Raw genomic sequence first — 11,533 nt, forward strand, 5'->3', positions numbered from 1 at the left:
CGCCTTTGTAAACCAAAGGTGTTCTGAGCTGTGCTTATCAATGGCCAATGAACAACAGTTCTGAGGACAGATAACAAAGGATGTCCCACCAGGGTTTAGATACAAGGATGGAGCATTGGTTTCCTCTCTGCTTTTGAAATTCAAAAGATCACATTTCAAAAGGAAGGGGTGAACAAAAGGGTAGGATGAGGTGGTCTTTAAAGCAGTGTGTCAGCAGGTGGAATGCAAGGGCAAGGATGGGTCATCGCTTCGCCACCACCGGCTATATGTCTGTTCCTGATCACAAAAAAGAGGACTAAATATAGATACGCAGATGATTCAAAACAGAAGAGTCATCCTCATGGCATACACCTTCACACAGGGAATTCATATTCTTGCTAAAACTGATCAGGCGTACACCTTATGACCTCTGACCTTTAGGGCTGGACAGGAAGACGAGTGTGTTTCATCAAAATAACAAGTGTGGACAAGGTGACCTGACTTTTAAACAGCAAAAGACACACACACATTTCCACTATTGTCCACCTTTGAGGTTAAGAGGCCTGAATTAATGAGCTACCTGGTTTGAATGCAAGCAATGGAGAGAGAGGTAATAAAAACTGGCCTACTGGTTTTCAAAATCCACAAAAGCAAGCAGTAAGTTTTTATTTGCTTTTAGCCCTGGTATCCACGTGTTGCTCTCATAAATGTATTTAGCAGCCACAAGTACATATACAACCACCAACATGAGGTTTGTGTTGACAGAACCCTTATGGAGACATAAAGCAAATAAAAAGATATTTGCTTTCCACATCAAACCCAAGATGGTAAGCTGAATCACATTATGTTATAATTTAAACAATGAGCAAACATGCCAACACCATCCAGCTATGATGCTTCTGCAGCATAAGAGAAACTGAAATACAACTGCTCTCTTGATTCATGTCCTGTAACAACTCACCTAATGAACAACACCTAAGAAAACCCAAGAGAATCCCTCAACAAAGCCACTGGAAGTGGTTCTCTGCGTGAGGCTAACAGACAAGCACCTGCGGAAGCGCCCATTCAAAAAGGGCAGTGAGAAAACCAACCTCCACGCTCATTACAAAGAGGGGTGGCAATATAAACATTTACCTTGCAGGGCTGGGTTCGAATGGAATCCCTGTGTGTCCACCATCGCAGCTACACACTCTCCCTCGTTCTCTCCCCCAGTGAGGTGGCTGACAGGAGAATTGGATATCTAATAGGTTCCCATGTAGCTCCGTCTCCCTCTCACGAGTTCGGCTCTAAGGAGGATTTCCTCTCATGTTGACAAATTAGCATAAGCTGCTTCCTGGCTCACCTGTACTCATCCTACTTGTTTGGCACCTCCTCCACCCCGCTGCGCTGCCTGCACCTGAAACTGGACACACCAGCTCCAAAATGTACTCTGTGGCATGTTGGAGCAATTACTTAATGTGAAAAACGATTTAATTACACCTCCTGGGATGCTACAACGCCCAAGCTCTTTATTGTTGAGATTTTAGACTGCCTGTGAAGTAATTGCAACTTTTAAATGGCAATTTTAAGACACGAAGACAAGAAATAACCATAAAACTAGAGCTTTTTGTCCCCTAAGGGGAATAGAAACCCCATTCTGACTTTATCTTTGCCTTGTAAGCAGATACGACAATGAAGCCAATGTGGAGTGGAACCCGATGGCATGAATCATCGACGTTCTGCTTTGTTTAGTCTTCAAATTTACTTTCATAAGGCTGATACAGTACAAATGATGACAAATGGCTCCGAGAGAACAATGACAATTAGAAAACAATCGTTTTGTTTATTTTTGTCATCATAAAAAATGTATGCGATTTTATGAATGATTAATGGATAAGACCAACAAATGACGTGATAGAACCGCAGTTGCTGTACTAAAAAAATAAATAAAACAAAGAAGAAAGAAGCTAGACCACTTAATTAATGTGATGCTCATTTGTTTGCTGAAAAAGGCAAACAAAACACACCATTATCAATCCTGTAATCTGTTACGATTACCTAAAAGAGATACAAACAATGCTCTACATGTCATTTCCCGCATTTCTAATTCTTAAATTGTCATGTAGTCTTGTATTTCCGTCTGTACATTGGAAGTCAATGGGGTCCAATGTTATTTGTGGACAATAATATGTATTTATTTTATTTTCCACAGAATAAAGAAAGTCTTTTTGGAACGACATGACGGTGAGTAAATATTCAGTATAATCCTAACAGACCAATCAGATAATTGGATCGAGTCAGTTAGAAATAACAAGGGTTCACAAAAAACAACGGGAGTCCAGTTTTAGTCATTATGTTGATTGCAGTTGAAATCAGCTTTCAGAAGAGATCAGATGTGCTAAAACATTAGCCACCATTTAAATCCAGACTCAAAACTCATCTGTTTAGCTGCGCATTTATTGAATGAGCACTGTGCTATGTCCAAAACTAATTGCTCTGTATTTTATATATAATCATTTTCTATTTTTAAGTTAATTTTAAATAAATATTTAAATCATTTTAAAGTTTTTGATTATTTTGTATGATTATTTTACTTCCTTTTAAGTAAAGCACTTTGAATTACCATTGTGTATGGAATGTGCTATGCTTTGCCTAACCTGACCAGGGTCTATGATGACAGGATTTTTATTTTAGGCCGAACCATCCCTTTAAGGCTGTGTGTTTAAATCAATGTCCATGGTTAAGTAGTAGACACTCACAAAAGTGTGACTCTTTGAAGACAACTCTTCCGATTGTCTTCGGTGGGCAGCCACAATTATGAATTGCAAAGTTGACATTCTGGTCCAGGCATGGCACAGCTCATTAGAGAGCAAGAAAGATGAATAGAAGACGTTCACCTCGAGTATCTGAGTCTAAACTGCATTTTGAGAGAAATATGGAAATCTTTTCATCTGCAGAATGCAAATCTTCTCGCCACCCAAATAAACAAGCCAGGCGTGAAGACTTTAACAAGAAGGTCCAAAGAGCGACCCCTGGGTCTAATGAGTGTGCAATGGCACCAGCTTCTTTCCTCAGCCCATCCGATAACTGCTCAGCCTCTGGAACATGCATCAGACCGATTGGTTACTCCAATCCATTATTTAATAAAGTGAAGAGGTTTCGGTTTACAAAACTGCTCGTTTTCAATATCCATCAGATTCCCAGGATAAATGTCCTTGCTCACTGCACATACACCTACAAGATGTTCTCAACATGAATAACATAACTGAATTACCACAGCAACATCCCAACTTACATGCATACCACTATTATGTTACACATTCAGAGAGTGCTGAGTAAAAAAAAAAAAAAAGACCAGCAAGCCCAACATTCAGGGCAATTGTTGTGGCTCCATTGTTCAAAACCTGATGGGAATCTCAGGGGCTGGCTGAATAGAGATGCTACTGCGGTCTCCTGTTACTTCCCATGGTTTCTAAGTGATGGGGTCTTGGCTCATGTTCACTGGCTTCTTCTTAATGTTTAGATGCACCTGATAATAACATCACCTGGACCTCCTCCTCGTCCTCATCCTCTAGGTCTTTGTATAACCCTAACTCATTGAAAATAAATCAATGGAAGCTTAGAGACTGCGACTCTTATTTCTGGCTGTGTCTGTAGTCCACTGAAAGAACACAAAAAGTGAATTCACCAAAGCCCAGTAATTATGATTAAGAGCTTACCAAACAAAATGGAGCAGGGGAAGAATGTTTTCTGCTAACTCATCCTTGCAACAGAGGATACTAAGTAGACAGTAGAAAAGGGTAATGCAACAGTTGTCGTGTGGCGCTGCGCCGCGTCAACTAAAGACTGTCTACAGTGGACGCGACAAAGAGACCATTGAAAATCATGTGAAATTTTCTTAGTATGCCATAAATAGAACGCAGAAGCATTTACTATCAGGGATTTGTGGTGTCACTCCGCATCACATCCTGTGTAAACAGAATCACTGATTATACTGAGTTCTATTGAGTGATCTATATATAATGAATCTTGTTTATAGATCAATGGTTCTATAGTATTTGTTTTTACACCAAGCCACGCCATTCACATCCAGTGTTAGGAATCATTAGTTGTTTTTCCTAATAAGGATTAACACTTCAGGCACACCCCCTATGCGCAAACTTTTGTCTAACTAACCCGAACTTTTGTCTCATATTTATATCATGCAATAAGCAATATCGCACGATCAGCGAGAGCAATATCAGACAAGTGCGGTTTCTGTCCTGAATATCTCAAGTTTAAAATGAACATTTCATTAAATAAAAAGTTAATATTGTTATATTTTAAACACAAAGTTTTGCATAGAAACACATTACCTTTAAAGCCACAGCAGAATTTTTCTGCATCTCCGAGCAGCACAGCATTGTTTAGTTTCTGAATGAATCAGAGTTTTGAACAAATCGTGTGAATCAATGATTCAAAGCCCTATTCACAAATAGGGCCCTTTACTTCATTCCTGAATGAATCAGCAATTCTTACCACCACCAGCTGGCAGATTTAGTTTCTTATTTACAGTATAATTTAATTCAGTGGTTCTCAAAACTGTCCTGGAGTACCCCCTGTCCTTCACATTTTGTATGTCTCCCTCAATTATCACACCTGATTCAACTAATCGGCTCATTAGTGGAAACAGCCAGACCTGTGACTAGGTGTTTCTCAATGTCAAGGAAGGATCCTCGGAAGCCAGTATTTCGAGGATGCTACGTCATCGACATCCGTCGAAGGACTGTTCCAATGTCGAGGATCCTCAGAATTTCAACCAAGGACTGAGTCCTTCGTTTGAAGAATATCCCATACACACGAAAGGATGCATATGGATCCTTCGTGCTCTTAAATCATCCACAATCCTATGCAGGCAGCTTTGCTATCTAATGTTATTTCGAAAATGCAAAAATGTCGGAGCGTTAACGTCTTTTATTTACGTTACCAAACATTTGTTACAGTATAACTGTAGTAAATATAAATAAAGTTTGACATTTAAATGCCAGTACAAATTACTACCGTATTGATATTGTAAATTATACAATTACAAATGGTTAACTGAACCGGACCTGTCATTTAACAATTGGTTGCGTCATCGGCATTTCTTTTATAAATAACTAGTTAAGTTGTCCAAAGTAATTTAATGATACCATTCACAGCGTTATTCAAACGGACCTTTTCACTGACGTAACAACGCAATTACGTGCACTTACTAGGCTGTTCCATTTACGTGTTCTCCGAATGTGAAGAGGAGTCTCGCCTAGCCTCTGAAGGAAGTGACTTGGAAGGATCAGTCCTGCCAAGGAAGTATCCTTGACATTGAGAAACGCCTATTGCTGGAAGTACTTCACTGAGAGGTTTTAGAACCCCTGATTTTTTTAAATAAAAATAATTATAATGATAATAATAAACACATTCAAGGGATAGTTCACCCCAATTTTTTTTAATTTTTTTTATTTTTTATTCTGACATCATTTACCCAAATCTGAATGATGTACTTTCTTTGGTGGAACATAAAAGAAGGTATTTTGACATGTCCCATATAAATGACACATATGGCCACCCTATTTATATGTGAACCTTGTTTGTTTTTGACAGTGTTAATGCAATCAGATGCAAAAGATAACTAAGTGTGTGTGTGTGCACTTCAAGTGTGCATTGTACAGTGCAGTGAGACGGAGGCACCAGAACTGCACCTGTGATAATATGATATTACCTCAAAAGCAGATCATGGAGACATTGCAATTTTCAACAAAATTAGCTAAAGCTGGTTTAACTGTTTTTGTTGTTGCTGTTGTTGTTTTCAGCATTAAATTCAAGAAGGCCTTCATTCCCACTTGTAAAGGTGGCGAATACATAGCTCTATAATTTTGTTATACCTGCACTATCACCTACATTCACATCAGGTGTTAAGGCAGCACATGGTTTTCTCTAGTATTTACCTCAAGCTGCTGCCATTAGCATGTTTGTTTTATGGCTAATGCTCTCAGCAGGAAGAGCAGGCGGGAAGCAGCACATCACCACCACAGTCACTTGTTACTCTGATAATCTGCTGTGATGGAATCACAGCACCAATCGATGTTTCAAGATGCTTACACTTAAAGACATGTGGACAATTAGGCCAGCAAGATTAGCATCTGCCATAACACTAACTTCACACATGAAGAGCCAGAGACACAAGAAAATGTCAATAAAGCAGGTTTGATTGTGATATATTATAAACAAAACCAAAAAACGCATTATAGAATTTCACTAAGAGAAAGAATAACTTGTTAGTGTACTTGATGTTCACTGGAGACTTTACAGATGCGCACTCCACCTCGGTGCCACCTCAGCAGCTGCGCTTGCTGTTTTCGTGTAGTGTTGCTTGCACTATTCTTTTTAAATATCCTGGTATTGCCGTCATTCATATACTTTTAATGATAGTCAACATTACAGCCCTGTGTGCAATGCAGCTCGCGGTCGCTGAACGTGTATGGGTTGATAATATAGAACTCTGAACAACTATGAGTATGTCAGATTGTATGGTGTTATTTTTTTGTCAAAAGTTATGAGCGTGTAAGACATGCTCACGATCACATAATGTTATTTCACACGCGCAAAAATGAACCTTCAGCTGGCATGATAAAAGTACTCGCACACAAATTCAACAACCGAGAGGTGTACATGTAGCTGCGAGCGAGCGCCTAGCATACTCTCATAGGTTAACTCTGCTTGTGCAGTGGAATCCTGCTCGCACGCAGCGGGCTTCTGCTCGCGGAGTGCTGTTTTTCTCGCGCAGTGGATTTCTGCTTGCTCAGCTGATTTCTGCTCCCTTGAGTCTACATGACTTTTGACAATTTGGGGCCGGAAAACCAAGGAGGGCACTGACCCTCTTATGATTGGTCACGTTCACACAGGGACATCCTTGTACCTTAATTGACAGCTCTTATTACAGGAAGCACAGAGTTGGGTTAAGTTACCACCGAAGAAGATTGGGAATTAATTAGAATGAGTTTCTAATATACATAAAATGTCTCTGCACGTATAAAATGCTGCGCAGATCATAGTTAAATCAATTACCATCGATGTATATATTTGCGAACAATGAAGCCTACATTTTATTAAGTAAGTTAACATTAACATTAACGTGCTTGAGTACTTTTATCATGCCAGCTGAAGGTTCATTTTTGCGCGTGTGAAATAACATAATGTGCTCGTGATCATGTCTTACACACTCATAACTTTTGACTAAAAAATAACGCCATAAGATGGTGTCACGTTCAGCAGTGGCAGCTCTTAAAGTAATAGCAGCCAAATAACCTAATAGCCCTGCTTTGATGTTCAGAGATGTGTCTGTTATTCAAAGAACAAAAGAAAAATTAGGAAATCAATAACTTTTTTAGCTTCAAGGATAAGTTAGAAGTCTAATAAATGTTAGTTCTCAATTATACTGTATATGTTTATATGTTGAATAGCTATAGTCAAGGGTTTAATATTAGTTTTTTTTTTCTCTCTCTCGCAGAGACATTACTAGTATTGGTATTAGTGTTACTTGCCTTCAGTCATAATGATGCCACTAAACTAATATTAAAATATTAACGGTAATGTTAGATGGGATTAATCACATTTAATCACGTATTAATTTCAGAAACCTGTGGGATTATTAGTTCATTTATTAATCGATTGACAGCACTAGTTTATATATAAATTGAGATTAATTAATGCAGTCAAGGATTATTGTCCATTGTCAGTTCACCCATAAAATAATAAATGCAACTGTTTGGTAAAGCGCTTCCACACATAGTGAGTCTTTGCTAACCATGCTTTGTCCACACAGTCATTTCCTATAGTGCAATTAAAGCTTGGTGAATTTAGTAATTTTTTTGTGATTTGTTAAATTACATGTTGCTTTGCCTGACTGGTAAAAAAAAAAGGAAGAAATCACATCAACTGACTATATCTTGCATTATATGATGGCAGACTGGTTCAGCATCACTGATTACAGTCTACAGAACTGCATAAAACATGTTTTCATGGCAGACTATCTGTAGATTTTTTTTGTTGTTGTTGCACAGTTCACTCTATATCCACCTTATTTTGCAGTGCAGACGTACTTAAAGCCTCATACATTCAAGTCACAGATGGCCACAACCACTCTTAAGTCAAAAATAAGGAGGAAAGATATATTTCAGACAAAAAATAAATAAACCATCTGTGATGGCTGCTATCTGCGATTGCTATGCGTTTAGATTTTTACACTAGTAGCCACATTTTGTACACATTAAACAACTGTTTTGCATTTAAGGTAGTGAAGAAGAAAAAAAAGAGACAAGACTGCAGTACTTCTCCTGATCACACATGATCTCTAACAGGGCTGAATGAGTAAAAGCCTCTAGTAAATCGACCTTTCACTGTCTCCAATAGAACTTAGTTAAGGTAGTGCCATTTTTAATATTTGACAGGAATGAAAACTAGGCTGTGAGGATAGAAGTACAGTGCGTTCAGTACAGTTGACAGTTTGTACCATTTGTTCAGCTAATAAAAGTTCTTTCAGAATAGTTGACAAAAACTCCATATCAGTTTTGTAAGTTGTGAGCTGTAAAATTACACAATCCAGAATCTTTATTTATATAGTGAGTGCCACTGTAAATACTTTTAATCTAACCCTCACAGCCTCATTTTCATTCATGTTAAATTAAAAAGTGCATATTCTAACCTATACTGTAATTAAGATCTACTCACATACAAATAGGACCATTTCATCCCCCAAGATCATATGATAAATTCAACCAAAACAATGCCTGAAGATTAAAATTTGAATGGAAAAAATACTTATCATTTGTATTTAGGCCCCGTTTGACACAAATTTGGTACCAATCAAATGAGCTGTAATGTAAACGAAAGCTAGCTATTTAAAAGAAGGTACAATCTCTCAATATTTCCTGCCTAAATATACAGTTTCAATGGGAAATATGTCAACCAAGGAATGAAATTTGCATTCATTTAACAGCAGGCAAAAGTAGTCTCTCTCCTTCACCCACTGTCGATGCCTCCATCTGAGGTTCTGCATTTGCATGACTGGGGTTATTGCACTTGACTCACCCCATTGATTAATATATCTATCAATCTAATCTATTTCCAGTATTTCCATAATGTTTGCAGAGAACTTAACATGATGTCCAAATCCAGGGTTACCATAATGTATTAATCTGAACAGGAAAAAAACATAACCATGACAACAATCCCCCATCAAATAAATTACAAGCAAACAGTACAAATATATCCTTTACATGACTATACATAGTAAATAAACTTTACAAGTATAACAGATTATTAACAGGAGGCTTGTACAGTAGCAAAAAAAAAATAATATTAAAAAGTAAACACTACAAATATGAGTATTTCTGTCTTGTTTTCCATAACAAAAATAATAATAATAATAATATATATATATATATATATATATATATATATATATATATATATATATATATATATATATATATATATATATATATATTAGTCTTAAATCAAATACATTTACATAAGAAGTAATATGACACATTAAGACATATTAAGTCTTGTTTTCTTAAAAATGTATAAGAATAAAATGTGTTCGTCTTTAAACAAATATCTGTCAATGGAGTAAAATAATTTTGTTTAACCTTTGAATTGTTTATATTTGTATTTTAAACAAATGTAATTCTCATAAAAAAAAAATTGCAAGAAAACAAGACTTAACATTTTGTCAGTTTGTTTCAAAAGGACATTTATTCTGATTTAAGAATGTTTGCATTGGAAAACTAAGACACTAAAACTTGGAAAAATTAAGACACTAAAACTGTTTTTGTTGCAGTGTAGATAGATGTTGTCTAGAATATGATGGAATGAGCACTGGGCTCTTTATTTAAAAAAAAAAAACAGAGAAACCTGACCTCTCCAATTGTATTTTGAATACAAAATGACAAAAAAATATGTTTTTCATACACTACATCCACAACTCTTCTCCCTACCCAGAACCCCCAGAGTAAACTCTGTTTCTATTTGAGTAACAGGACCTACTTTCGAAGTATCAGGAGCCCTGTTTGACAGCACATTAAAAACAGAATTTCTACAACTGAACCTAACAGAACAGCTAAAAGACTCAAAGTAACAAGAACATGAGTGCTTGAAAAATAAGTTGGAACCACCAGCACGCTTTTCTCCTGACAAATGTGTCTTATCCAAAATTCTAGAGAGGAATATAGAGCCGGTGCATTCTTTTCTGAGGTAGCCTTCCGTTTCAGCGATGGCTTGAAGATAAGAAGGATGGCATGAATTCAGAGCAGTATGGATTCACTTTGTAGTTCAGTGGTGACTGTAGAGGTAACTTAAAACAGCAGCCTGCCCTGTCACCTCAGTCCTTTCCCTTCTATCCTCTGCTCACAGATCTTGCTTTCACGCTACAGTAGACTGCCTGCCCCCTCAAAACTAATATCAAAACCCTCTGAATTAATCACTTCTCTCAGTCTTGGCTTTATAATGAGTCTCAGTGGGAATTATAAACGGAGTTGTATTGGGTCTCTGAAATGTTCTTGACGTCCATTGTGTTTTTCTGCAACAATCGACAGCAGCGCTCAAATATCACCAAACTCCTCAGCACTCTTGTAAATGTCAATAACAATTCATATATTTAGGATACCTGACATTTCATAACAGTGGGGTAATACAAACTAAATAACTAATTGTAATGACCAAACACTAGATCAATTTCGCAATCAATTTGTCCAGGTTTGCCAAGGCACTAGCTAAAAATTAGTGCGAAATTAAACGTGTTTGTAAAATATCCACTTTCAAATTACTTTACATTCATTTAAAACTTTATCTTGGGTTGGTCAGCTAAGTACCACTAACTACATTTATCCTAGGGTTGGCCAATTTATGGGTAGACATGATAAACTGCTAGAAATCTGCAACCCGTAGAGATTTTGGACTATTGTCTCTATTGTGGTTACACACTCACATGACATTGCTATGTTTTGCTATCTTTGTGTTATGTGGTCACGAAAACGTATATTTTGCTTGCATTTCTAAGCATTGTGGGTTAAAAAATTACTTCAAGCCATAATAACTCATTTTAATATATGCAGAGAGAGTTATTTTTGCCGCTTTATAGTACTTGAAAGATTAAATAGACACACTTTTTTGTCAAAATTACCCTCTTTGCAGTTATCCTTGTAAAGATAGTAATTTATATCTTAAGTGAAAGCAAACAGCTGAGAAAGAAAACATGTTACAGTATATTTGATCCGAGCAGCTCTTAAAGTGACAGCAGTCTAATCTTCCTGCTGTCTATCATTCATGTTAATCAAACATAAGAAGATTTACATAGTAATTCACATAGTGAGGAATATGTAACGTTTTTGTAAATTGATTACTTTATGCAATGCATGTCGCATTTCTTATTTATTGGTTCAACTGTAGTTTTGTTGTCATATTGTTTGTAGTTATTATAATTTTTTTCTAAATCACTGACTATTTATGTACTTGTTTTCAGTGAGATTGAGCTTGAGTTTTTTTTTTTTTTTTGTGA

General features: G+C 36.8%; 1 protein-coding gene across 1 annotated transcript in view; it reads right to left on the reverse strand.

Moving 5' to 3' along the window:
* LOC127968018 (inactive N-acetylated-alpha-linked acidic dipeptidase-like protein 2) overlaps window positions 1-1,309 on the reverse strand; it is a 214,266-nt gene extending 212,957 nt beyond the window's left edge. The window contains exon 1 of the mRNA XM_052568855.1: window positions 1,114-1,309. Within this exon, the coding sequence (XP_052424815.1) occupies window positions 1,114-1,156 (43 nt within the window). The 5' untranslated portion in view covers window positions 1,157-1,309. The remainder of the gene's footprint in view (window positions 1-1,113) is intronic.
* Window positions 1,310-11,533: the final 10,224 nt, after the last annotated feature.

The sequence above is a fragment of the Carassius gibelio genome, chromosome B11, assembly GCF_023724105.1.
Source record: "Carassius gibelio isolate Cgi1373 ecotype wild population from Czech Republic chromosome B11, carGib1.2-hapl.c, whole genome shotgun sequence".
In the NCBI taxonomy this organism is placed as follows: Eukaryota; Metazoa; Chordata; class Actinopteri; order Cypriniformes; family Cyprinidae; genus Carassius; species Carassius gibelio.